The following is a 27225-nucleotide window of genomic DNA, read 5'->3' as shown; positions in this document are numbered from 1 at the left end:
GGTCCCATGCAGCTCCATACAAACATCTCATATGCATACAGACAGAGATGCTGGGGGCGACATCGCAGGGACTGACCGCGTCAGAGGAAGCGAAAAGATAGAGAATTGAGGCTAGAAATTTAACCATAAGATTCAGAAAAGATAGCAGTAGTGTTCCTGGCTGCTACACGCGAACCAGGTGGCATAGATCCCACATACACAAGTTTGCAGCAAATATTAGATCATGATTTGCACTACGGGTGTACTAAAGAACTCTCACTCAACATATCAGAATCTAAGGTCATGTTTATAAGCAGTGCTTAATTTGTAAATAAAAAGCTGCCGGTGCTCAAAGCTCTCCTCTGAAACACGCGGTTGCTGCAATTGAATGTGCGAACACGGAATACCGAGGCAGAGTAACCTTGAAGACATCTCTCGCTTCTTTAATCTAGTTACAGACTCACCCTGTCCCTCCAGCTCTCTCTCGCAGCTTTCTGCCCTCTAATTTTGTGACTTTTTTCACTTTTTTCTTCCTCCGTCTTTCACATATGTGTATTTTGCTACAAGAGCTCGCAGCGAATGCTTGCGGCAGAAGAATAAGCCCCCGCCCGCACAAATACGTGCCAGTGCTCAGCACCGGAAACAACAAGCACAAATTAAGCACTGTATATATGCCTAAGAAATACGAAGACCAAGGTCATGGTGGTCCATGCTGCAACCAATGGTGAAGCAAGGGTGCTATAGGCCTTAATGCAAGCGAGGAATGCCCTGCATAAAGTAGTAAAAGGCAGGTATAATGTTGGTGCACTGGCCCCTCGTACTCCAGGACCTGGTGTCACTGCACCTACTACATTAATGATACCCCATTCTTTATTCTGCTCTTTTGTTAGGTGGGAATGGATAAAAAGCTGCAGTGATAAAGGTCGCCCTAAATACGTTATAAGAAATGGAGATTCTTTAAACACCTGGCCAGAAGAAAAGACAGAGTAAACACTTTGTGTAATGACAGACCTTCTAAACACTGTGCAGGGGTATTATGGCATTCAATTTCCCTGAGAATAAGAAATCTAGAAAAGGCCCTGCAGCCAGATTAGACTTTGGGCCTAATAATAAACAAGTCAGAAAAATATGCCAGAAAAGTCTTGTCTGGTATTAACATTACTATCAGCCACTCTCTGTCGCATTCAGAACTCATTCTGGATTTTTGAGGAACAAGAGGCAGAAACAGTGGCAACCACACAGTGGCTGTAAAGTTACCGCTCAGTGCTGCCTCCAGATATTGAATGCATGCAGTGGGAAGAACTTGTGGCAACAATTTTACGTCATACTTTGCCACATAAATATGTGTTTGGATTTCACAAGCTATTTGCTGTCCAAAAATCACTTCGTGTTTTTGCATGATGTAGCATTCACATACATCATCACTCGAAATATAGGGAAGAACAAACCTAATCAGCCATGTAATCACAATGCATCGATTCTAGGCCCTATGAGCGTTCTGCTGCAATATTTGGCCCTTTGAACAACCTGTATTTATATCAGACCTACCCTGCAGCAACATTTGACCTATGAAAAATCTGTAGTGATATGTGACGCTTTGAAAATTCTGCAGAGATACCAAAACATGTAAACAATGTGTAATTATACTAAGATATGTAAACACTGTACAGTGGTCCCAACCCGGGAAGCAGGGCCAGCTTTAGCCCTAGTGGCGCCCGGAGCGACAATCATTTTTGCCCCCCCACCTCCTCCTCGAATTCCCTCACTACCACAGTGCAGAAGCGCCCCTCAGATCTCCATAGCCCCTGGCTGACTTACATTTCATTTGTTCTAAAGCATTTCTAAAGGCTTACCTGACTAATAAGAATGTATATCTCTCCAACGTAAACCTTTTCAGCCACATTAGGAATGTATAATGAAAGACGGGGAAAAAACATAGGCCCATATTTATACTTTTTTATTGCCGCATTTGCGCCGCTTTTTGATGCAAAAACAGCGCAAACTTTTAAAATACAATTGTATTTTGCAAGTTTGCGCCGTTTTTGCGTCCAAAAATGCCGCAAATGCGGCGCTAAAAAAGTATAAATGTGGGCCATAAAGTCCTAACCTATATGCCATTTGCATGCAGACCTTTGATGACAGTTTATACCAGTCACTGCTCTACATTAAAGTTGGATCTTGTGAACTGATGCAACAAAAGAACCTCTGTGACAAAAGCAGTAATCTACTCAGCTATCCACATAAAATACAGAAGTTGATCTGCAGGGTACGTGTTCTTTCCAGCAGTCATATTAACCCTCTGTGCTACTTTATAGCGGGTCAAAACGGCCCCTAGACAAAACTCCGATCTCTCCCTCCAGCAGCAACAGTAATCACATTACTTATCTTGACATTTTTAATGCTGCATAAAAGATAAGTGCAGAAGGAACTCTGCAGCAGGTTCTTTTAAATCAAAACTTTTTTGTAAGTGCAGCGCACCCTCCCAGGTGGGCGCCCAGTGCGGCTGCACCTTTCTCACTGGCCTAAAGCCCACACTGCCTGCAAGCTCACTACAGTGACGCACTCTACTCTAATTCCATAGTCTGTAAACATTTTGGAAGGATGAAAAGGTTTGCAAATACTGTGATGGATGAGGCCCTGTAAACTTTTAATAGTGATTAAGTGCATGGGGAACACTGCACTGGGTGGCATACCTTGTTCCCCAAGACTGATTGTCCGCCCAATCTAACAGAGTTAGGTGAATAAGTCAACTGCGACTTTTCTAAGGTCAATGTCCCCGCCAGGTCTGCCAGTGGAATGGACTTGGGGCTGTCGGTGTAAGTACCTCAGGCATCTGCCCTAAAGGTATTTTTTTCGTGTTCAAGACCACCAGGAAAGGCCTGAAGTTCACAAACAGGAGAACACAATGATTCCCACCCCCTGGGCGATAGCTCCCAAGTTGCCACGGTCATTGGATTTTTTTGTTTTACAGAAACACACCCCAGAGTTAGAAGTTTGTTTTTGGAAAACTCTAAAGTTTGCAGAGCAGTCACATCAAACACGGTGGCCCTTCCGCAAAATGTGTGATGGCAGCTCCTCGGGAGGCATTGAGCCAGGCTGGCAGAGATCTACGGATATGGCGAGTACATCCCTCTGCTGCCCTGACAGAAAGGAGTGCAGCCACCCAGGGTCTTACACTTGGACTGATGTATGTCTCTACTAACTTCACCATTACTGAGGTTCCATTACCGAGATCTACAATTACTGAGGCTCTCTGTGCTTTGCATGATAATGTACATTACTGCGAGTCCATTACTGAGACCCCATGCGCTTTACCTTAAAAAGATCAATACCAAGGCTTTATTTCTGACATTTACCGTAACTTTAACTCTAGATGTTTCACAGTAAAAAAGACACATATGTATTTACTACCAGACTCATTTGCTAGAATTCTAATGTCTTTTTTTAATAAAAGTGTTGCTTTCAGTATATTTAATATTAAGTATAAACATACATTTTAAAAACTGAAAAAAACATAAAAATTAACATTTGGATAGTTAGCAGTGTGAACTACAAAGTGTGTCATGCTTAATCACCGTAAGAGTCTCGCGCACAAAGACTCAAAATAAGAAACTGTAAATTGCTACTAATAACAACTTGCAATTTGTGATTTCTTATTTGGAATGTAAGAAATTGGATTTGGTAAGAGTGATCTCAGTTCACGCATTAACCTCTACCGAATGGATTAGTAAATTACAAGCTGACATATGTACTAATAAGTCAGTTCTCAAAATAATTGAATCATAGTGTGTCACAATTCGACCTACTGCATTAATACACATGAGGTTGATCACAAGTCATGACTCACTACGTTTGGCCTCAATAACACAGATGTTGGCCTGCTGGAGTCAGCAGACCACTATGTCTATTATCGCTTTAAAATAAAGCAATTCTATTTAACCAGCTCATTTTACTAAAAGGAAAAGGGGGTGTGTTTAAAAAAATAAAAAAGTTACACAAACCTTCTTTATAGTAGGTTGTGGTACAATGGACCAGTGCCTAATCTTGAATACATTTTTGTCAATATTCACAGAACATTCATGGAAGGGGTGCCCTTTGGCACTCCTTCTAACTTGCAAATGGCTACCCCCTTACTTGAGTTGGTGGTAAAATATGAATGTTTTCCAATTTCAATTGTAAAAAATTGGTACCTACTGTAAGGGATCATTATTTGAATGGGACGCTCTTAACACACAACATAGGATTGGAATCCTTCGAACTGGAGAATAAGGAATATCCAGCTTCAAAGTATTTAGTGGCTCTGAGAAAGACATCTTCTACAATGAGCCACAACTCTAAGATCACTTGTGTAGTTTTAAACCAAATATCTGACAGGAAAAGCAAAGCATAGGAGCAGCGTGGTAGATTGGATTTAGGCCCATGTAGAGAATGTTCATATTATGGGGCAAATGTGAAGGATTTTGAAGCAAGGTACTCTTGGTGAAAGATAAGTGCCTTGTGCAACCAGATAGTGCACCCCATGCCACCAAAGAAATCATGAGTCCAAACGCAAAACCCACAAATACCTCCCACCAAATAGAAGAAAAAGCAAAAGTTACGGGGGCACAATCCGAGTGCCTCGTGTACATGTGTGAATGTTACATGTACCAGTACAAGGATACAATGTGATCATATAAAATTCTGCTCAATCTTCGTGAGATACAACCAATCCAACTCACAGAGTCTATGCAGCTGCATTCCAAACCTACATTCACAACAGTAAATACGACAAACCAAAATCCTCATGACTTGTGAGATGAGACCTATCAAACTGCTGGCCACAGTATTCTAATAACGCAACTAGTTACTCTTCAGCCTGCAGTGTGGAATGCAACCGATGAAATTCTTGAAATCACGTTATTACAACCAATCACTGCCCAAGATATAATAAATCAGAATCTTGTCTTATTTTGATATGCTACAGATTACAGTTTTGCATTTGATTGTGCATGCAGGTAATCCAACACTCAGCGCATTGTGAAATACTGCCAGTCAACATCTTACCACAAAGTAAGATGCTACTCGTTAAATGCTACTCCATCTTCCCACCATGTAAGATTCATCCAATCTGACTCCTACCTTCAGTGTGAAATGCAGCCAATCAAAATCCTGTCTGCAGCACCAGAGGCATCCAATTAAAATCCTACTCATAAGCTGACAGTGTAATGTGCAGCTAATCACTTTGGGAGCAGCAAATAACCATGATCTAAGACTGAGCCCTTACAAATACGCCCTGGTTTCCAACAGTATGAGAAGCAAATCCACAGCAAAGAGCATTTTAAGCCCAATGAAGTTGTAAACTGATTGAACAAGGATAATGAGATCTTATATGAACTGTTCTTAAGAATATTTGGAAAGCCTTGAGAAAGTCCCAGGTACAATTACCACTAGGGGGCAAAACATGTGTCGGTGTTTGCTCTTCTTAGGCATTTGTTCACCTCCTGTGTACCTCACATGAATCCATATTCTTCTTATATTCAGAATAAACCTTCACTGGATGCCACAAACTGATTTGATGTATTAATCTAGATTTGAACCGTGAAAAGCAAGATATGATCTAATTATCTTTTATATGGGTTTACCTACATCTTGATTTCACTTCATATACTGAGGTCATCTTCGAAAGGGATCCAAACCTCATTGGTAACCCATATTGCTTACATTAGGGCATTAAGTAAGAGAGTGTTGGGCCCTTTCTGGATTATACAGGATTTTCTATATGAAGGGATTTGATCTATGTTTACAAAGAGGGCATTATCTATATGATGAATTTTTTGTCCTTTTGTACCAAACCACCACTCGCTTTCCGATCATGCTATAGTTATATCCGCCTCAGTGAAGAGTGCGCTGAACAATAGACTCCCATTAGGGATTGCTTTATGGCCATCCATTAGCTGTTAGTCGGTTGACACGCGTTAAGTACTGTCAATGGGTACCCATTACCGATTACTCATTATTCCCATTGAATGCTACTAAATTGTCACCGCACTCCCATTAGTGTCCTTTCGCTCCTTGTGATTGCAGCTGCAGCTTCTTCACTACATCTTCAAGGTGTTGCAGACTCAGGACTGAATTAGATGAAGCCACATTACTCAGAGACCTTCGACAACAGCCTTAGCAGGATACATTCAAAGTGAGCTGTACCTGTGAGTCACTTTATATTCTCAAAACAAAAGGATAAAAATCCACACACAAATAGCAGTGCTCTCTGTGAGCAAAACCGGGCTTTGAGTCACTGAGCAGCACTATAAAACACTCTTATTGGCTGTAGATTCTCTACAATTGTTTCCCTTTCAATGTAAGTCTGGTTTCTTCTTTATCCTCTCTTTGATGTCTTGAAAGGTATGGATAAAAGCTTTCACATTAAAAACAAGATGAAGCTGAATACACGAGAAACATAAAGATACACTATCATTTTGTTGGACTATACAAATCAATCCTCAAATGTGTCTGCCTCTCACAGACCCCTTTCAGACCAAGAGGCAAAGTTTTCATAGATACAGTGTTTTCACTCTGTGTTCCCTCTTTTGACCACAGCTGATATGACTGGTTTTGGCTTAGACCGAAGCCTTGAAAACGCCCCAGGCTGAAGAATACCTTAGGGTGAAACACGTTTTGGGTGGTGGTTATGGAATGTGACACCTTCTTAGCCTATGTCAACTAAGGGCAAAGCATCTGCAAGCTTATAAGAACAGTTCTAGGTGTAAACTACTACAATAATATTCTGTCACAGGTCATATTTAAGGATTTATTTGGACTGTCTAATAAAAACGATATTACACCTTTAAATATCTGAATTATTCTGCTTCACTTTGCTTGCGTGGTTAAAAAATCTGTGTATTAGGGTCAATCCCACCCACAAGAAAAGGAGTTACCACTCACAATTTATTGCATTATAATATCTAGTTTGCCTTAATGCTAGTGAAAGGCCTCACGGCTTAAGCTAATGATGCATTGTAAAACGCTTTCAGAAGACACTAACATGAAACACTTACACTTTCCTTCAGGAGTACATTTATCGTGCTAACTGCACAATTAATTACTCTTTTATGAACAAGGTTATTCCCGTGCTTGAGTACAAGACAAGAACCTTAAAATAGCTTTCTATAGATATAATTACCCTTCAATAAGGGAAGAGTTCTCTTCACCTGAACATGACTGCCTTTAGATTAGGGGTATGCAAAGTTGGCCCTAATCTTCATTACCCATGTAGTATTCAAAGTTTTCTGCCTGTAGTTTTTAATGTAAAATCAGGATTTAAGGCCCTTTGAAGTTCTTGCGAGAAAAAGTCAAGTTGCCAAGTTCCATCAACTTTCAAAGTTTTTAGGAAAACGGTTCTAAAGTTAAATTAGAAGAAACGACCCCCCCTTTGTCAGCACTACTTAGCATTTATGAGAAAACACTGGCACTTTTGGGGAAAACTACACAAAAGCATATGAAAGCAGGAATCTACACAAACTACAGCAGACAATATTTGGGATCTACGCAAAACTTTCCTTGTGAAATAAAAACTTTGCACATCCCTACTCGAGATGTGAATCCATTAACAATAAGCATTAGCGACGACTTTGCGCCTGAACACAGATTTTTCCAAATCTGAACAGATTACAGGTCCTTATGGGACTCTAAATTTGAATACAATTTATGTCTCTATAGTTGGTTTTTTTTTTAGTCAAGAAGCATGGCTTCCACACCTTTACGTACTCTAGAGGTCTCTGTTGTAATGTTTATAAGAGGAGACCTTCATTGTCAATCACGACCAACTCCACCCCTCCTTTGATTGCTTTGAATCGAAGAATGTACATACACAGTATCCAAGCGCTAAAAACATAACTTCCTTGAACTACAAGTAATAAGTTGAGTACAGCAAAGAGGCAGTGGCCTCCCAACCCAATATGATTCATCAGCAGACATGCTTATTCACGTGTCTTCCTTCAGGTAAGTCCCTTTAAAGACCCAACAGGCTAAGATCTGTTTAAACTTTGATCACAAAAATGCCCGTGAAAAATATTTCAGACTAATAGTAGGGGAGATCTTATACATCATAATCAGCTAGACAGCAGCTGAACTGTTACAGTTTAAATCAGTATATTAACTCCGTCATAATAAACTGCATTGTTTTTGCAATAAACAGAAATAGGCAGATGCACTACTTGGATATTTGAATTAAAGTGTCTACAAAAAAGTATATGAGCACGAGGCAAAGGCAGAGTGAAGTGTGCATGACAGCATCTGCTCAAGTTCTCATTTTCTTTGGTTTGTTAAATCACCAGTTCTTCAAATAGATCACACCTGGTTCTATCTTGCATATTGTGAGGCTTACATATTGTCTTAAGGACTGGTGAACAGACCACGAGGTAGCTATTAAGCAAAACCATCTGATACAAATCATCTTGATTGTGCTTTCAGAGAGGCTTAGTCAGCAGCCAATTTGTTTGCCCAAGCCAAAGTGACAGACAGTCTCGGAAGATGAACACATTTGATTACCCATCTCCAGAGTACCACCTTATTCTACCTGAAGAAAACCCTATAAAGAGCTCCTTCATTTGCTATGGTTTATCTGTCTGTTCTAATATATATATATATATTTTTTTCCAGCTAAGTCAAGAAGTGTATTTAGAAATGTATAAAACAGACTTTTCAAAGTCGGTCTGAAGAGAAGGTCTCAGATCTATATTTGGCTCAAAACTTTCTTCTGTATTTTAATGCATAGATACATGTTTACAGAAAATAATTTCTATGTGATCATACCTATATTCTAATAGACGGGAAGAGGCTATGTAGTCCCGATGACCTATTTGAGAGGTAGCCATGAGGGTCAGTGAGTTGAGATCACAAGTACTCTATTTCACCCAGAGAACAAACATTCTCCTTTTATTCTTTATTTTTTGCTTCTACAACTTCTTTTCTTCATTCTCATGATTTCCTTTAGTTATGTATTGTTCATGTATTGTGCCTGTCCATGGCTCTCCATCATACTAAACCACAAACTCTTTGCGGCATATCCATCTAGAAAGTGTATCAACCTAGGTTTGCTATGTATGAAAAGTTCTTATCTATGCATGTTCTTCCATAGAGTGTATGCCCATTTATGTTCTGGAAAATATTAGGGGTGAGTGATGAATTCCGCTCCACTGGTGGAGTTTGCGGAGTTTTGCCCAGCGCAGAGTTCTGAAAAACTCCACAGAGAGGCTCGGGTAGGGTTTTTCCTCTCTTGCGGATCGCCAATGTTAGGTTAGCAAGGGCGAGCAAGGAAAAATCACAAGCTAGATCACCTCCAGGCGAGATTTCTCAATGTCGGTGGTTGCAGCAGGTAACTACCGCTCGCATTTAGAAACCAGCCACTGGTGTTGAGGAAGCTGCAGCTCGAGTAGAAAATCTACTCGAGAGGCAGAAAGAAGCAGCGCCCTCTTTTGTTGCACATTGTGCAGTTCGCGCTGATTTTACAGCATGGGGCAAACTCCCTGTGCTAAAAATCAACATGAGTAACACAACCTACCACACTCTACCACTCGTGGAACTGTGTGGACCGTGGTGGAGTTTTTTCAGCACTTTGCGGAGTTCCATGTTGCAGAACCCCACAAACTCCGCCCGCCTAGAAAACATCTACCTACATAACTAACTCATTACTGAACCATAGAAGGACCATTCTCCCTGACTAAATATGTTAGTTTCTCCAAGTCGTGTGTGGTGAAACAAATTTGTTTTTGCATACTATTACCCTGAGAAATAAGGAAGCATGATGGATACTCTTACTTCTTCTCCTTAGCCCAAGCAGTAGAGTCACAAGGTGAGCAGTTAGGGTAAGTATCCAGAAACTGGCCACAATGACTCAATACAGTTATAGGGAACACATTACTCATGAACTGCACGTTTTCGCAGGACCTGAAGACCCCGTGGACCTCTGTAAAAAATATGTTGCTTTTATTCTGCCTATTGGTTTTCCTGTACTAAACACAGCAAAGGTCTCTAAAGGACAGATGCCCATTCAAACTTGCATCGAGCTCTCTTCAGACTTATGCACAATATGGGTCCCTGAAGTTATGCAGTCCCTTTTCACCATAACATACAAGTGAAAATTGAAGGGTTTGGGTTGGTTCAGTTTGTTTCATAGATATATTTGGGTATATACACAGTCACAAACGCTCCCTACTCCTGCACCTGCTCCATACAAGTACAATATTTACTATCAAGACAGACATAATTAACTACATACAAATATTATGCAACTAACACCAGCTCTAATCGTGTATCTCAAAGTAGCATCATCAAGCATGTCATCTAGTGGCTGAACCCCTAAACTCAGGAATAATACAGCATTTGGTGGGAGTTGCCTTACCGGCAAAGTGGGTCTGTTCGGCACAAGTTGCGTAGTTCTAGGCAGTTGGGCTTCTCCTTGTCTTCATAGGAGCAGGCAGGCACAATGGTCTGTCGTCGCCGCTCAGCACAGGCCGGGTCTTTGCAGGAGCAGAAGAGCAGCCTGTAGGTGTACTCACTAGGCACCCGGTCGAAGAACTGTCTCAGGGCCTTATGGCACTTGCGGCGATTGCAGGTGGAGCCCACTGACTTGCTGCAGGTCTGGATATAGACGGAGCGCAGTTTCTTGCAGTTGTCATTAAGGTTGCAGGCTTTGGCAGCATCCAAGCAGTGGTTACTTTTGGAGGAGGTGGGCTCCAGGCCTGTATAGACAGAAGAAAGTAAATGGGTCAGTGGTACCTTAAAGCAAATAAAAGGGAGAAAGAAGCAGATGAGTGAGTTGTAGATTGGGGTCTTTCAAAGTTTGGCGGCGTACTCTAACCTCTATACCTGGATAAAGTTGAAAAATATGAACAATCCGAGATAGTGTTTGGTTTTATAGAAAACGTAGATTAAATCAAAACTGCACAGTACCTCTTAGTAGAGGAGTGTGGATGTCCTACTTTAAAACAAGAGAAAGTAAATACAATAGATACAATTCAAAGAAAGTAAAAATATCACTAAATATAAAATGGATCACAACGAAGAGAATAGTTGGATGCAGTTGTAGATAGGAACTTCGTAGCTTTGGGATATTCAGAGAATTAAATACCGCTTGCTTGCTACTGGCATTGTGGTAACATACCAGATTATACGGTTATACCAAGGTGGAGGCCAGAAAAAAGAGAGAGAGAGAGAATTAGAAAGAGAGAGAGAATATGATGAACCAAGAATGATATACAGGCAGACGCAGATACAGAATGAAAACACAGACTTTTAGCCCCGTCTCATTCAACAAAACACATCAACCTTGCTGCTTTAATTCCATCAGTTCAGACCTGGGCCTGTTTTTTGTTGCAGCAAAACTAGGTGAGCAAACATTTTTTCAAAGTTAAGTTTTATAAAAAAAATGCTCAATTTTGTATAATTGCTAAAAACGTACTTGGCCGGTATCTCATATGCAAGTTGAATGAGAGGCCATACCTCTCATTCAAGTTTAACCTAGTATAGAAGCAGGATTCTGAAGCGAGAAGAAAAATGATCTTAGGTATGATTTTAATGTTCCCTCAAGATATTATGGGCCTGATTACAACTTTGGCGGAGGGGGTTAATCCGTCCCAAATGTGACGGATATCCCGCTCGCCGTATTACGAATCCATTATATCCTATGGAACTCGTAATACGGTGGGTGGGATATCCGTCACATTTGGGATGGATTAACCCCCTCCGCCAAAGTTGTGATCAGGCCCTATATGCTCAAACCAATAAGCTGTGGGTGAATATTGGTCACAATTTTTCACCCCCAAAATGATAAGAAATTTTGAGAAATGTTGCTTATAAAAACATTTTGGCAGGCCTAACCAATAAACGATCATTTGGGTCTAGCTGCAAGGAGCACTGTGACAAACTCCCACATGGAAAAAGATGGCTCTCACAAAAGACACAACTCAGATCAACTATATTTTGGGAAAATATTTTGAGTTTCTATCGGAAGCAACTTGTAAACAGCCAGTGCTTAATTTGAAAATAACAAGGTGCCGGTGCTCAAAGCTCTCCTCTTAAACATGCGGCAGCTGCAATTAAATGTGGGAGCAGGGAATATTGAGGTAGCGTAATCCTGAAGGCATCTCGGGCCACTTCAATCCATTTAAAGCCACTCCCTGACCCTTCAGATCACTTTTGCAGCTTTCTGCTTTCTCCCATTGTGACGTTTTTTCGTTTTTCTCTTCCTCCGTCTTTCCCGTATGTGGCTTTGCTTGCAGCAAATGCTTGGGGGCAAAGAATAAGCACCGGCCCTCAAAAATAAGTGCCGGTGCTCAGCACCGGAAACAACAAGCACAAATTAAGCACTGGAAACAGCTCAATAAGATAAGCACCACTATTGAAAATTCTTGCCACTTAGTCAAAGATGTTTTTTTACTATATAAACAGTCAACAAAGTAGTAAGTAGATTTGGTGTGAGATGTTATTTTTTTCCTTTTGCCAGGGTAAGTTTCTTTGGGACCTGTTTGTTACATGATTTGTGTTGCATTCGTAAGCTGGTCAGTGTAAGCATTGTCCATAATTGGAACCAAATAATCGTCAGGTTCCTAGTAGTTTTAACTGATAGGTTTGTTTGAAAACTATTTTACAGGTATCTGACAGTCACATAATACTTGTGTAAGTACTTATAAGAATAACAAAGATAAGAGTGCAACCAGAATGGGCTCCTAGGCCACCTAGATATTGAACTAGTGCTGAACAAATTTAAACACTGTGAGGATTATGGTGTATCACATGGTATGGCTGTGCAAACTTACTACGTAATGCACTCACAAAACCACCTTTTGTCTAGTCAGGCTCATTTGTAAAACCTCTAGCTCAACCCTGGGTAGCTGTGGTTTCGAGCAGCAAGACTTAAACAAAGGGACTAGTGTAAAGCATTTACAAGCACCAAAAAATGAAATAAGAAGGCCACACAAGATGAAAGAAATCCAAAACCAATTTATAAGGATAGATCATATTTGTATGATTTTTTAGACAGCAAAATGAGCAAAATCCACTGGAGGTTTCCACAGATAATAGATTTGTAAGTAAAACATAAATCTCAGCTTTTTAGTCTAAAGTCCAAACAAGTATCGGTAAACATCAAGTTTGTAAACTTTTGAACATTTTAAAAGAGTTGTGTTCACCTACTCTGGTCCAGGCTAGACAACCATTTCCAATCAGGAGAAGGGCAAGAGACCAGCAAAAAATATTTAGACAGTTACCAAGTCACCAAAGCAGTCTCAAGTCTAGTTTCACACTTTACATAAAGACCACCAGGCGCTTCAATAGAGAGGTCCTATTGTTGGGGATGCAGGATGCGGAGGATCCTGAAAGATGCTCTGGGTCCAGTACAGATGACAGGGGTCTTACTCAATCAATCAATCAATAGATTTATAAAGCGCGCTATGCACCCGTTAGGGTTTCGAGGCGCTGGGGGGGGGGGGGGGATGGGTGCTGCTGCTATCATTCGAAGAGCCATGTCTTGAGGAGTCTCCTGAAGGTGAGGAGGTCCTGGGTCTGGCGTAGTGAGGTGGGGAGAGAGTTCCAGGTCTTGGCAGCGAGGTAGGAGAAGGATCTGCCGCCAGAGGTCTTGCACTGGATTCGGGGGACGGTGGCGAGGGCAAGGTTGGCAGAGCGTAGTTGGCGTGAGGGAACGTAGAAGTTGAGTCTGGAGTTCAGGTAGGTGGGTCCGGTGTTGTGTAGTGCCTTGTGTGCGTGGGTGAGGAGTTTAAAGGTGATCCTCTTGTCCACGGGGAGCCAGTGGAGGTCCTTCAGGTGGGGGGAGATGTGACACCGGCGGGGTATGTCGAGGATCAGGCGGGCGGATTCGTTCTGGATGCGTTGGAGTCATTTGATGTCTTTTGTTGGGATTCCTGTGTAGAGTGCGTTGCCGTAGTCGAGTCTGCTATTGACGAGGGCTTGGGTCACCGTCTTTCTGGTTCCTGTTGGAATCCACTTGAAGATCCTGCGGAGCATGCAGAGGGTGTTAAAACAGGAAGAGGAGACAGCGTTGACCTGTTTGGACATGGTGAGAGCGGAGTCGAGGATGAAGCCGAGGTTTTGTGCGTGGCTGGCTGGGGTGGGTGGGGGGCCGAGGGTGGTGGGCCACCAAGAGTCGTTCCAGGCCGAGGGGGTGCGCCCGAGTATGAGGACTTCCTTCTTGTCGGAGTTAAGTTTCAGGCGGCTGTTGCTCATCCACTCGGCGATGGATTTCAGTCCCTCGTGGAGGTTGGTTTTGGCGGTGAGAGGATCTTTGGTCAGGGAGAGGACGAGCTGGGTGTCGTCGGCGTAGGAGATGATGCTGAGGTTGTGTTGGCGGGCCAGTTGTGCTAGGGGGGCCATGTAGACGTTGAACAACGTTGGGCTAAGTGAGGAGCCTTGGGGGACGCCGCAGATGAGGTTGGTGGCTTCGGAGCGGAAGGGTGAGAGTCGGACTCTCTGGGTTCTGCCGGAGAGAAAGGATGAGATCCAGTTGAGGGCTTTGTCTTGGATGCCGGCTTCGTGGAGACGGGTGAGTAGGGTGCGGTGGCAGACTGTATCGAAAGCGGCTGATAGGTCTAAGAGGATCAGGGCTGAGGTTTCGCTGTTGTCCATTTGTTGTCTGATGTCATCTGTGGCGGCGAGGAGTGCGGTCTCAGTGCTGTGGTTTCCTCTGAAACCAGATTGAGAGGGGTCTAGGATGGAGTTGTCTTCTAGGAAGTGGGCGAGCTGTGCGTTGACGATCTTCTCGATGACTTTCGCTGGGAAAGGGAGGAGGGAGATCGGTCGGAAGTTTTTGAGATCGTTGAGGTCAGCCTTAGGTTTCTTGAGGAGGGGTTGGATTTCTGCGTGCTTCCAGCTGTCCGGGAAGGTGGCGGTGTTGAAGGAGAGGTTGATGATCTTGCGGAGTTTGGGGGCGATGGTGGCGTCGGCTTTGTTGAATACGTGATTTGGGCAGGGGTCAGCGGGAGATCCTGAGTGACTGGAGTTCATGGTCTTTCGGGTTTCGGGGTCGTCTACTTGAGTCCAGGAGGTGATGCGGTAGGCGTGGGAGGAGTTGTTGGGGGTGGGGTCTGGCGGAGGTGAGGTGTTGAAGCTGTTGTGGATGGCTGCGATTTTCTGGTAGAAGAAGGTGGAGAGATCGTCGCAGAGTTCCTGGGGGGAAGGAGGGACGTCGTTGACGTTGGCGTTGGGGTTGGAAAGTTCCTTCACTATGCAGAAGAGTTCTTTGCAGTTGTGAACGTTGTTGTTGAGGCGTTCTGTGAAGTGGGATCGCTTGGCGAGTCGGATCAGTTGATGGTGTTTGCGGTTGGCTTCCTTGAGGGTAGCAAGGTTGTCGGGTGTGCGCTCGAGGATCCATTTTTTCTTGAGTTTCTGGCAGGTGCGTTTGGAGGTGGTCAGTTCGTCTGTGAACCAGGCTGTTTTTTTATTTTCTTGGTTGGCGGTGGGTCTCTTGAGTGGAGCTAGGATGTTGGCGCAGTTGAGGATCCATTGATGGAGGTTGATGGTGGCGGAGTCCGGGTCGGTGGGGTCGGGTGGTGGGTTTTTGGCGAGGGTGCTGGCTAGTTGATCTTCGGTGACTTTTCCCCAGCGGCGGTGAGGCGGTAGAGGGGTGCGGTGGTGTTCTGTGTTTTTCTTGAAGGTGAAATGTACGCAGTGATGGTCGGTCCAGTGGAGTTCGGAGGTGTGGCTGAATGAGACGTGGTTGCTTGAAGTGAAGAGTGGGTCAAGGGTGTGTCCGGCGATGTGGGTGGGAGTGTTGACCATTTGACGGAGTCCGAGGTTGGAGAGGTTGGTGGTCAGTGATGCGGAGTTGGCGTCATTGTTGTTCTCCAGGTGGAAGTTTAGATCTCCCAGAAGGATGTAGTCTGGAGATGCGAGGGCATGGGTGCTTGCGAGGTCGGAGACGGTGTCGCTGAAGGGGGCTCTTGGTCCTGGAGGGCGGTATATGAGGGTTCCTCTGAGGGTAGTGTTGGGGTCCGTGTGAATCTGGAAGTGGAGGTGTTCGGCTGTCTTGAGGGTGTCGTCCGTGTGGGTGTGGATCTTGAGGGTAGATTTGTGGGCGATGGCTATTCCTCCTCCGATTCCGTTGGTGCGATCTCTTCTGGTGATCTTGTATCCGTCAGGGATGGCGATGTCAGGGGCCGAGAAGTCATTCCACCAGGTTTCGGTCAGGAAGGCCACGTCTGGGGCGGTGGTGTCGAGCAGGTCCCAGAGCTCGATGGCGTGTTTTCGTGCGGAGCGTGTGTTGAGGAGGATGCAGTGCAGGTGGTTTGTGTTGGTTGTTGCTGGCTTCGTTGTTCTGTTGCAGGAGAAGTTGCAGGTGCGGCAGGAAAAAGGTCCTTTGGTGTGCTTCGGGGTGGCCTGGAAGCACTCTGTGGAGGGGCCAGGGTTGAGGGCGAGTTACTGGGGTTATTCCTCAGTTCACCCTTGGCCACAAGGGGTCCGAGACCCACTAAGTCCTCTTTGAGTCAGTAGAAGTTCAGCTGTAGCTGGCTGTGACCTCCGAACGCAGCAGGTCCAGCAATATACTTTAGTATGGTCTAATATACGTCTTTGGAGACCAATCAATATCCTGATGACTCTTCCAGGTCCGTCAGACACAGGTGCAACTTTTGAGTCCGGAGTGAAGGTCTTCTTGGCTGCATTTTAGCAGTCAGCAGCGATTTCTTGCGGGTGAAAACTGATTGACCAGGTCGGATGACTTCAGTTTATATGGCTCTGGTGCTAGAACAGAGGGGTCAGCTGACAGATTTCTTGGAGCAACGTTTCCTCGAGCCAGCCACCACAGGCACATTCCTCACTTTGCTAGCGCAAGGAGCAGCAGCTGCAGTTCAGCAGTTGGTGCAGCCTCTCATGCCAGGACCATGGCAGACTTCTTCTGCTCTCTCTCCATTCAAGATGTGATATGAGGTTCAGAGTGTCAGAGGTCCCATATGTATGACCAGAAAGTGTCCTGGGGGGTTGAGGCTGTAACTAGTCAATGGGCTACTGGGATTCCGCCCTCACTATGAGGACTTCCAGCTACGTGTGGCATCTATCAATCCCACTGTGCTCTATTCTGCCCTATTCTGCCCACCCTCAAGATGTCTGAACCCTTCCTTGGATGTTACGTGGCTGGTAGCACCCCCTGGAGGTCTGTGGGCTATTTACCCACGAAAAAACAGTTCAGAAATTGGTTTCCCCTCTCTGTTCCTGCTGCCAGCCTGTCTACCTGAATAAAGGGGCAGTCCTACTTGAGTGTGATTGGCATTTGTACACCAAAGCCGGCTTCCCCTTTGAAACTTACTTTTTGGGCCAAAACCCTGTGTGGCTTCCTACAAGGAGGAGGTAACATCTCCTTCTGTAGTAGGCCTCTATTGTTCCTGAGCCTGGGAGTCCTTTAAACAGATTTCTCACAGTAAAAAAAACAATTTGGAAGTTTTCCTTTTAAGACATATTAAGGTACATATATTCCACTAAATAATATACAGTTCCCTGCCTGGGGCTCTATATGGCTTCTGTAGAGGAAACATATATATTGTTAAGGGAAGAGGGGGCTTTGCCATTGGTTTAAATTGCAAAGTCGAACTAGCAGTTTTAAAACTGCTCTCCAGACTACAGTGACAGGCTGGGATCCATTTTGTACTTTGTCACATGCAGAGTGGCACAATCAGTGCTGCAGCCTGGGTGGACTTTCTAAATTACATGTCCTTTATACCCTTGGTACCATGTACTAGGGGCTTATTAGTAAGTCAGCTTATGCCAATTGGGGGTTTACAAATCAACATACATGTTTTAAGGGGTTAGGACACTGGCACTGGAGGCCTGAGGCCCAAGAGGCCTGAAATGGCAGCTTTCTTTCACTGCCAACAGCCCTGGCCTGCAATCAGGCCAGGGCCGTAGGCAGAGAAAGCTTCCAGGCCTCTTGTGCACTGGCCTGCCTCGTGTGCAGTGCACACAGGACAGGCAGGTACACAAGAGGCCTGAAATGGCAGCTTTCACTGCCTCCGGCCCTGGCCTGAATTAAGGCCAGGGCCGGAGGCAGTGAATGCTGCTGTTTCAGTCCTTTTTTGTGCACCAGTGTGCACAAACAACAGAAAATATGAGATGAGGACTTACCTGGTTCTTCCAGGGGGTCCTCCTCTCCTCGTTATCTGCTCCGAGTCCTCAGCGGCCTGGCTCTCTGCCTCCCTCTAGCATCTGCTCCCTGCTCCCAGGCTCCGGTGCACACTGCACCCTAGTTATGGGCTACACAGCGCAAGCGCAGACTGCCTGCGCTTGCACTGTGTAGCCCATTACTGGGCTGCAGTGCGCACTGGGTGAGCTCCACTCCGCTGGCAGGGCTAGAGGAGTTTTTGGACGACTCCGCACTCCAAGCAGAGCGCAGAGCTCCAAAAACCCCGTTAGCTGTGCCAGTGGAGATGAGCTCCACACACACCCCTAGTGATATGCCCATTTAGCTCCGATATTCTTGTGATAAGAGTTCATCTTGCATCAAATCTACTGCACTTTTGTAGGTTCATACAGTCAAAAAAAAGCTGTGACATGGTGACATGGTTTTTCATAAGTGGTGCTTTTCTTATGGAAAAGTCTATGAGTTGCTCCCACAGATTTGCTTCTGATAGAAACTCAAAATATTTTTCCAAATATAGTTGTGTCTTTGTTAGGTCCTCCATTTCTATGTGGTAGTTTGTTTTGGGCTATCATTTGGGGGTTCAGAAGGTATTGTTGTGTTTTTTAAATATTTTACTGTTAATTGTTTTTTAGACATAAAGAGGGTCATTACAACCTCTGCGGTCTTTTTTGAAGACCGCCGAGGGACCGCCGTGCGGAAGACCGCCAGTGGTGGCGGTTTTCCGCTCGGCCTATTATGACCGTTGGCAGCTCTCCGTTCTTTTACCGACGGAGATTCGCCAACAGCCATACTGGCGGGAGGCGGGGAAGTGGAGGTTGTTCCACCTCCACCGCCACGCCAACTCAACACCGCCCAGCGAATCACGTCCTGTGATTCTCCGTGGCGGTGTTCTGTTGGCGGTGTGGTGTCGGCGGAGCTGCCCCCATGGTTCCCGTCCCCTCCCGGAGGATCGTCGGACCAGGTAAGTCGATCGTCCGTGAGGGGAGAGGGGTGGGGGGGTGTTGTGTGTTGTTTGGGTGCATGGGGGTGTGCGTGTGTGTATGTAGAGGGGTTGTGTGAGTGCGTGCATGCTTGCAGGGGTGTTGTGTGTATGGGAATGAGTGCGTGTATGTCTGTGGGTATGTCTGTATGGATGTGTGCTTGTATGTGTGAATGTGGGTGTGCGTGTCTGACTGTGTGTGTGGATGTCGGCGTGTGTGCGTGTAAGTGTGTAGGTGGTGCATGCGTGCGTGTCGTGTGGGTATCGGTGATGTGATGTTGGGGGTCGGGGTGAGGAGGGGGGTCCTGCCACCTTTGGAGGGTTGCAGGGGTGGTGGGGGGGGTAGGGGAGGGAGTTGGGGTGGGGGAGACCCCTATCAGTGCCAGGGAAGCAATTCCCTGGCACTGATAGTGCTTACCGCCATGGATTTCATGGCGGTTCAAACCGCTGGAAATCCACGGCGGTAAGCCGGGTCCAAATACCACCGGCGGTATAGTGACGGCCGCCGGGCTGGAGACCCAGGTCTCCAGCCCAGCGGTCGTCTCCGCCCTGGTGGGCGGAACGGAGAACCGGCGGATGACCATGGCGGTAACCGCCATGGTCATAATTCCCCAAAGTAAGACCGCCAGCCTGTTGGCGGTCTTACCGCCGGTTTAACACCGACCGCCAGGGTTGTAATGACCCCCAAAGTTATAAACTGCTATACCTGATTCTGTCCAGATTAGAATTGTCCTTTAGTTGACTAATAATTGCATAATTATTTATGAGTAAAAAAAACAAATAGTGCTGAAGAGTAAATGAAAATACATAATGCTCTGAATCATGCAGGATTTTACCGAAGGCACCTTTGCTCAAGGAAAATACACTGAGGCCCATATTTATCAAAAAATCATGCAACACAGCAAGTCACCTTGCTGTGCTGCGTAGAAGGGAAATAATGTGCTGCATTTACCTTTATAGAGTGTGTTCCTGTCCTTTCCAAGCACTGGCACACTTTTGGGCTGCCTAGCACTAGCGCAGGCCCCCTTGCGTCATGTTACCAGGGTGCCTTTGTTGCAGGCAGGATTGTTTTTATACAGGAAGGGACACTTTTCTGCACAAAACAATCTTTAGAGGCAATTTCTTCTTTCTATGTGTGCTGCAGAATTCAGCACACTTTGAAAGAAGAAACAACAAGGAGAAATAATTATATTTCTCCTTATTGAACCTCTGACTTGATGTGATTTGAAATTTCCAAATCATGCAAATGCCTGTAGGCATTTTGGTGCTGGCAGTTCTATGTAAAAACATAAAAACTACAATGGTGGACAACCAAAATCTATAAGCATAGCGGGCACAACCAGGATTTTAGATGTTTCTGAAAGTTAAGGAAATTAGGCTGACATTTGAGGTGCGTGGGCAGTCTGTTCCAGACTTGACAGTTGGAATATACAAAACGTTGACAGCCCCATTAAGCCTGCTTAATTCTTGGGACAATTACTGAACTAGAGATGCAGATGGCAGCAATCATGTTCAAGAATTCCACCTGAATTTTCTTTTAAGGTACTCTGGTCAGTTCCATACAATGCTTTGTGTGCCAGACACAAAGCCCTAAAAGCAACTCTTTTGTTGACTGGGAGCCAGTGAAGCTCTGCACACCTGTCGAAGTAGACTTAACTTTTGGTATTTTCTTGAGAAGTCAGCAAATTGTATTTTGCAATGTCTGGAACTTATTTAACAATCGCTGTTTAGTGCCTGGTGGGAAGGCATACAATTCTGGCGCTATCCCTGGTCTAGCAGTGTTGGTAAACATGGGAATGTGTTTGAATCCATGAATGGATGCATGGGAACACCTATGCTCCACCCATTCCACCCCTCCCTGCTACAGAGTAACGCAAGGCAGCAATTTGTGCTGCCTTGCGACACTCTAGATTTGTCAAACCACACAGGGCCAATCAAGGCTTGATAAATATAATTTAGGTTTTGTGTTGCCCTTGCACCTTGATAAATATGGGCCTAAGTGTGATTTGTCAATGGTGGTGGAGTGAGTTAGTTCATTGAAACGCCTGATGTCATGTCTCAGTTATTTGCAAACAGCTTTACTATGCATAATGTATATACTATATTGATTGTAAGATACTTTAATTAGCCAGGGATATTCTTCTCTATTGCAATTGGACACCGATTTTGATATTTTGATTCTGTCATTCTTGCACCACAGTAACACAGCAGTGTTGGTGGGGAAATGGGGAACAACAGAGTGGGGTGCCACAGTGCTCATTGTTCTGACACAGACCCCACTTCGACGCAAACATGGGGAAGCAGGTATGCAGTGGGGGCTGCTTTTATCATCTTCCACGTCCCTCAGATAAGCATTTGTACATTTATTGTCATGAAGGCAGTTTTAGGCTTCATTCATGTACTTGTAATGTATTGGAACTGTGTGTTAACGTAGCAACATGTCCCACATTAGGGTGCTTAACAAGCGCATTTAAGCACAGTATGAGTACTGCTCCTGCTAATGCCTTGTACTTTGCATTTACTCCAAGTTGTGTTTCTCACAGTTCTGCACCTATGTAATGTGCAGTCATTTTTGGGTTCCAAAGTGTGCCCCAGTGGTAGCTGCAGATCTTTACACTGCTTGCACAAAATAAATGTAGGTATGCAAAAGTCAGAGAAGGGATGGGTCTTCCACAATTATGGCATGGCACACCACTATAATACAAATCAGGACACTGGGTCCTTGATTTTGCTTCACAGAAACCTATTCCAATATTTTAATTAGTTACAGGATAGGTGGCATTTTATTAATCCATTTGTTACTTGAAAGATCTCTTTCTTTTTTATAATGTTTGATGCTGGTGGTTAAGGGAGGAAAAGGGACTTGCCCTGAATCAGACAATATGGTTGAGTTTCAGTCGTGGTTTGTGGGGCACGGAAGGGGCGGGGTGGCATGCAGAGGGGGTAGGGGGGAATAAACATTAATTTAATGAAAAAATAAAACCCACTTACCTTAATTCCCCACTGCGCCGCTCCACTCCTCCGTCGCAGGCTGCAGGCACAGGCTCCCAGCCTGCCCTGCGGCCAATCATGACGGTGTTCAGAGCAGCATCAGAATTGGCTGGGAGCCTTTGCAAGCTCTCTCCAGCCCGGCAACGGTGTTGCTGGTCTCGAGCGAGCCTAATCAGCATGTGTGTTTGGTCGGCCTGAAACGGCTGGCCAAACACATCTGCACTCTGAGGGGGAGTGCTGTGTACCAACCCTTACTATTCGTCATTCCTATGGCCCCCTCCCTCTACAAGAAAATGATAATAAACTCTGTTTATTATCATTTTCTTGTAAAGGTTTTGCAGCTGGCGCGAGGTGCGACACTCCTCTGCCCTAACGGAGGTGCCACCCCTGTCCTGTTTAGAAATTAGGATTAGGATGCCAGCCTTGTTTCACAACTGATGGTTGAAAAAGTAGACTAGACCTCCATAGATGAATCATCAAGGTCAGTCCAGTCAATACTAAAACAACTAGAACACTCACCTATCATCTTAATAATTTGTTTTCAAGTGCCAAATAATTGAGGCATCCTTTTACAATTTACAATTACAATTTACAGTTAGGTTAAACTCTCATAACCTAAGAAGGATGTATGCTCAAAGAACCCTGATTTAAAAAAAAAATAACAACAGAGTGGAAAAAAAGGTACATAGCATGTTTCGTTATTATAAAAACACATTCTGAATATGCTTAATGCATTTAAAAAATGTGCAACATACCTTACAATTCTATGAAAACTGCACAAAACTATGGAAAATTTTGAACAAACATTTTGCTATATCTTGCGAGAAAATTGAACAAGAAAGCTTACATTGCGTTCAAAAGGTATGCAAGATGCCAGCAAGAGGACACTTTTGAGCACAAAATGTCTCGCACGAGCTACTGCTTGATCCCACCATCAAACTAGTCTGTTGGTGACTAAAATTTTGCAGAAGTTCACATTCATGGAGCATGCACAGATTGTACCAAAGTATAAAACCACTATCCTACAGTTGATAAGTAGCAGATATGTAGGAGATACTTAATGCCAGGCATAATAAAACAAGGCTTCTCCTCATTACACAAAATAAGCATTAAGGGCCAGATGTATCATTATTCACAATAGCGATTACCTAATTGCGATTTTTAGCGAATCACAATTAAGTAATTGCTATTGGAATGTATGAAACTCCAGGAGTTTCATACTGCGATTTGCAAGGGCTCGCAAATGGACCTACCTCATCAATATTCATGAGGTAGGTCGCAATTTGCGAGCAATTGTGAATGGCTATAATCATGGGGATGGTGGCCTGCAGGGCTGAGCAGACCACCATGTCTGTGATTGCTTTTCAATAAAGCAATCTTTTTTTTTTTTTTAATGTTGCCCGTTTTCCTTAAAGGAAAACGGGATATGTTTAAAAATGAAAAATGAAAAGTTTTCTTTTCATTTTTTAAGAGTAGGCAGTGGTCCCTTGGGGTCCCCTTCCCCTTTGCGAATGGGCTACCACCTACTTCAACAAGGTGTAACTGCGATTGTTTTGCGACCGTATTCATGGTCACAAAACAATCATACATACGTCTGCGATACTGTATTAGGAAGGGATGCCCTTGACACGCTCCTTCATAATACCGAATCGGTATGAAGTCGAAAATCCAATTTGCGATTCATTAACAAGTTACCGAATCGCAAATTGGACTTGCTACATTCCAAAACGCATTTATGCGATCACAAATGACCAGTTGTGCTGTTTGCAATCGCAAAAATGTTTGATTCATATGGCCCTAAATGTCTTAGTTGTTCAAGAAGATAATCAAAGCATAATATTATGGATTTATTACATGATTTCTGCTGAATTGCAAAACTCTTAGGTAAAAAATAAGTAACGGGTTAGACATGGGCCTGAGAATGAAAATCTACACTTAAAATAATACCAATTATTAAAAAAAGGCATCTCGTAGAAAGTTAATATTTTTGGTTTGGGAAATTTGGGAATCCTTGCCTACTATAACTTTGTGGAGTTTTAGTAAAACTTTGCCATCTCTATGGAGTCTACAAAGAAGGTAAAAGTAAAAAAAAAGTTTAGAAGATCTGATTGAATTTGATTATTGGAGTGGAAAAAACCAACGAAACTAACTTTTAGCAAAAGTTCTACACAAACTAAGCAATCTTGTGAAGTACAAAAGTTGTTTATATTGTCCTCGGTAGGTAGCAAAATGATAATTTCTTTAGCCTATGATTTTTTTTTATTTTTAGGACATCTCATTTTACAGAAAACAAAGAAGAAGCTTTAGTAGAGGAACCCACTGACCTACAGTGAATTGTTTGTCTTAAACAAAGTATTGCTTGGTATTCATGACTAAGACCGGGCACGATTTAGCTTATGCCAGTGCAATTTGTGAAATTACAGGAATTTCAGTCTACTATAGTTATGCGAAATTCAAATAAATTCCATCACAACACCACATCATGTAATTACACTGCCATTTGTGGCAAAATATTAGCACAGGAGCACAGAAACAACGAGAACGTGTCTGGCTGTTGTTGATGGCACTTGTATTTTTTGTGTTATGTTTTAACATAGAATGTATCCTAGTGTCAAAACATGATGCAAAGGACGAGATTCACATTCAAATACAACACTAAATGATGGATTGGTATTTCACAGAGTAATGCATAATTGTGCATAATTATTCAAAAGCAAATTATGCAAGATAAGCATACCCCATTCATAAAAAAGTCTGGATCATAGGAAGTAAATCATGATGAATGACTGATACCAAAATATCCCTTTGCCATGAAGGTTTTCCATGTCTGTGCAAATTAACTCTTAAACAGTGCTTGCAGTACTGATTTCTTCAACTTCACAAACATCTACCTCATACTATTCCTAGAAGACACCTTAAAAGACAAAGAAATATCTTTTGTTACTAAATGTTTTTTCCCAATTCCAGCACAGAAAAAAAACAAGAAACTAGTGGTTTAGATACTTTACTCTCACACTACTTACCATGATTCTTGTTCTAATGCCCCCAAAAATAAGAATTAACGATTTATTTGAGGTTCAGGGCACTGTTTACCCTCTAAAAAAAAATAGACGGATATTCCATCAGTGGTATAACAAGTCTGTTATATCCAGTGGCACTTGTAATATGGCAGATAGCATATCTGACACTTTTGTGACGGAATAACCCACCAACCGAACTTTAAATCAGTTCCAAAGTATTTATTTCCACACAGAACACATTTGTGGTGATTGCATGCCAGTCACAGATGTGAAAAAGAAACAAATATCAGATCATTTGGCCAAGTGCTAGCAAAGTATCATGTTGTTTAGAGGATTAAGTGGGTGTATTTGAGTCCAAATTGGTGCTTCCATTGAGATTGTACCACTTAACATTTACTAAAAATATTCTGGCTATTGATACTTCATTGAACACAACCAGTCCCATTTGTGTGTTGAAAAGAGGTCTCCTGTGGTACCTTTGTATTGCATTGATCTTTCAAATGCTTCTTCTTTTGAATTTATGACAAAAGCTTTTCCAAATGCATGCCAAGTTACTATGCTAACATTGATTGCAGACATAGTAGCAAATGTACAAGCCTTGCAGACAGATCAATTGTGGTTATGAGGTGGTAAGACATCTCAGGACACATATGCTGTACTGTCGAGCTGAATCTTGCTGAGGACAAGCATTTCAATGCAAGTCACTGGTGAAAGCAGATACATGTAGTGCTATTGGTGTAGTAAGCAAGAATAATGAAAGAAACGTGACAAATTTCCGAGAGACTACCATAAATAACTAGGCAGAATAAAACTGCTAAAAATATTAATCAAACTTTATTGATAATAGGAGTAGAACTTACAATAACAGTGCAAACTTTGATTCTCTTACTCCGTTCAACAACTGTTAAGGACATTAAACATTTTTTGTATGAAAATTGAAAAATAAACCTTCTATTGTACTGATATTGGTCACTGCAAAACAGGTTTTTCAGTACAGTTGCACATGTGATAGGCTGAATCAAGATGCTAGGCAAAGACGTCTGATATTCAAACAAGGCAGTGTAAGACCTGACTTCTCTCTTCCAAGGTTTTCCACGTCTATTCCATTACCTAATGGGATCACTGGTCAGCACTGAATGGGTCAACATCCTGTCCTATTTATTGCCCATTTGCACTTTGTGATATAAAGGCAAAGCATAATTATCTAATAATAGCAAAAACACTGACTTCTATTATGACAGGTTGGAATTATAAGAACTTTGCTATAGCAGAATGTGATAGGAAAATGGGCACTAACATGTGAAAAATCAGATTTTTCCGCCTTCTGACATCTAGTACTTGGACCTCTGCTCTGTGGTCAAACTCCTTAACAGGGTCCGACACACTGTAATCACTGTGTAAATTGGAAACTGAAACCCATAGTACCCACCTGTTAATATAAGGCTAGCTGCCTATGTACAGCTAGTGGAGGCGTTTCTGTGCAGTTTGCTGGGGACATGTATGGAGAGTACATGCCACTGAATGTGCTGCATGTGTGGACTTTGTTGAGTGCGGCACTGGGTGTACTTCATACATGCAGGAAACCATTGTGGATCCCCTGTGTGTGGATGATAGACATGGTAGACATCAGAGATGGGCAGTGTATGTTTGTTTCAAATGCCCCTTCCAGGGAAGACCTATTTCACCACTTCTTCCTGAAGATCTTAGAGTGGCAAAACATTAGCCTGACCAGCCTGAACCTGCTAAACAAATGTCAGATAATGCCTAAAATCAGCTTCAGAGATGTATCTCTGGGTTTGGCAACTGAATCAGTGTGATGATTAATTCATTGGCCAGTGCCTGGACCCACATTGCAAAGTGGGTGGGAATTAGTTAGCTCCAGACACAGGCTCTCTTGTAGTTGGCTTTCTTTTCACAGGGACATCATGGGCACAGCCCTGCATGGAGAGCTCTAGGCTGCAGTGAGAAAGGAGAACATGTTTGCTCGAGAAAAGGAATTGCTGGACTGTGTCATCTATACAAGAAGCTTGCAATGTGGAGTCATCCGTTCAGCTGCTTGAAGACTAAGGGACAGTGCAAAAGCTTTGGAGCCTAACCCTATTGGAGAATATGCATTTCCTTTGAGAGCAGAGGCTAAC

The 27225-nt window shown here is 43.5% G+C and overlaps 1 protein-coding gene across 1 annotated transcript in view; it reads right to left on the bottom strand.

The window, feature by feature from the left end:
• The window catches only part of GFRA2 (GDNF family receptor alpha 2), a 281898-nt gene that overhangs the window by 93236 nt on the left and 161437 nt on the right, over window positions 1–27225 (bottom strand). Inside the window, exon 4 of the mRNA XM_069213995.1 lies at window positions 10358–10697. Coding sequence (XP_069070096.1) covers window positions 10358–10697 — 340 coding nt within the window. The remainder of the gene's footprint in view (window positions 1–10357; window positions 10698–27225) is intronic.

The sequence above is a fragment of the Pleurodeles waltl genome, chromosome 11, assembly GCF_031143425.1.
Source record: "Pleurodeles waltl isolate 20211129_DDA chromosome 11, aPleWal1.hap1.20221129, whole genome shotgun sequence".
Taxonomy (NCBI): domain Eukaryota; kingdom Metazoa; phylum Chordata; class Amphibia; order Caudata; family Salamandridae; genus Pleurodeles; species Pleurodeles waltl.
The sequence above is the reverse complement of the archived record's forward strand: the minus strand, read 5'-3'. Positions and strand labels throughout refer to the sequence as shown.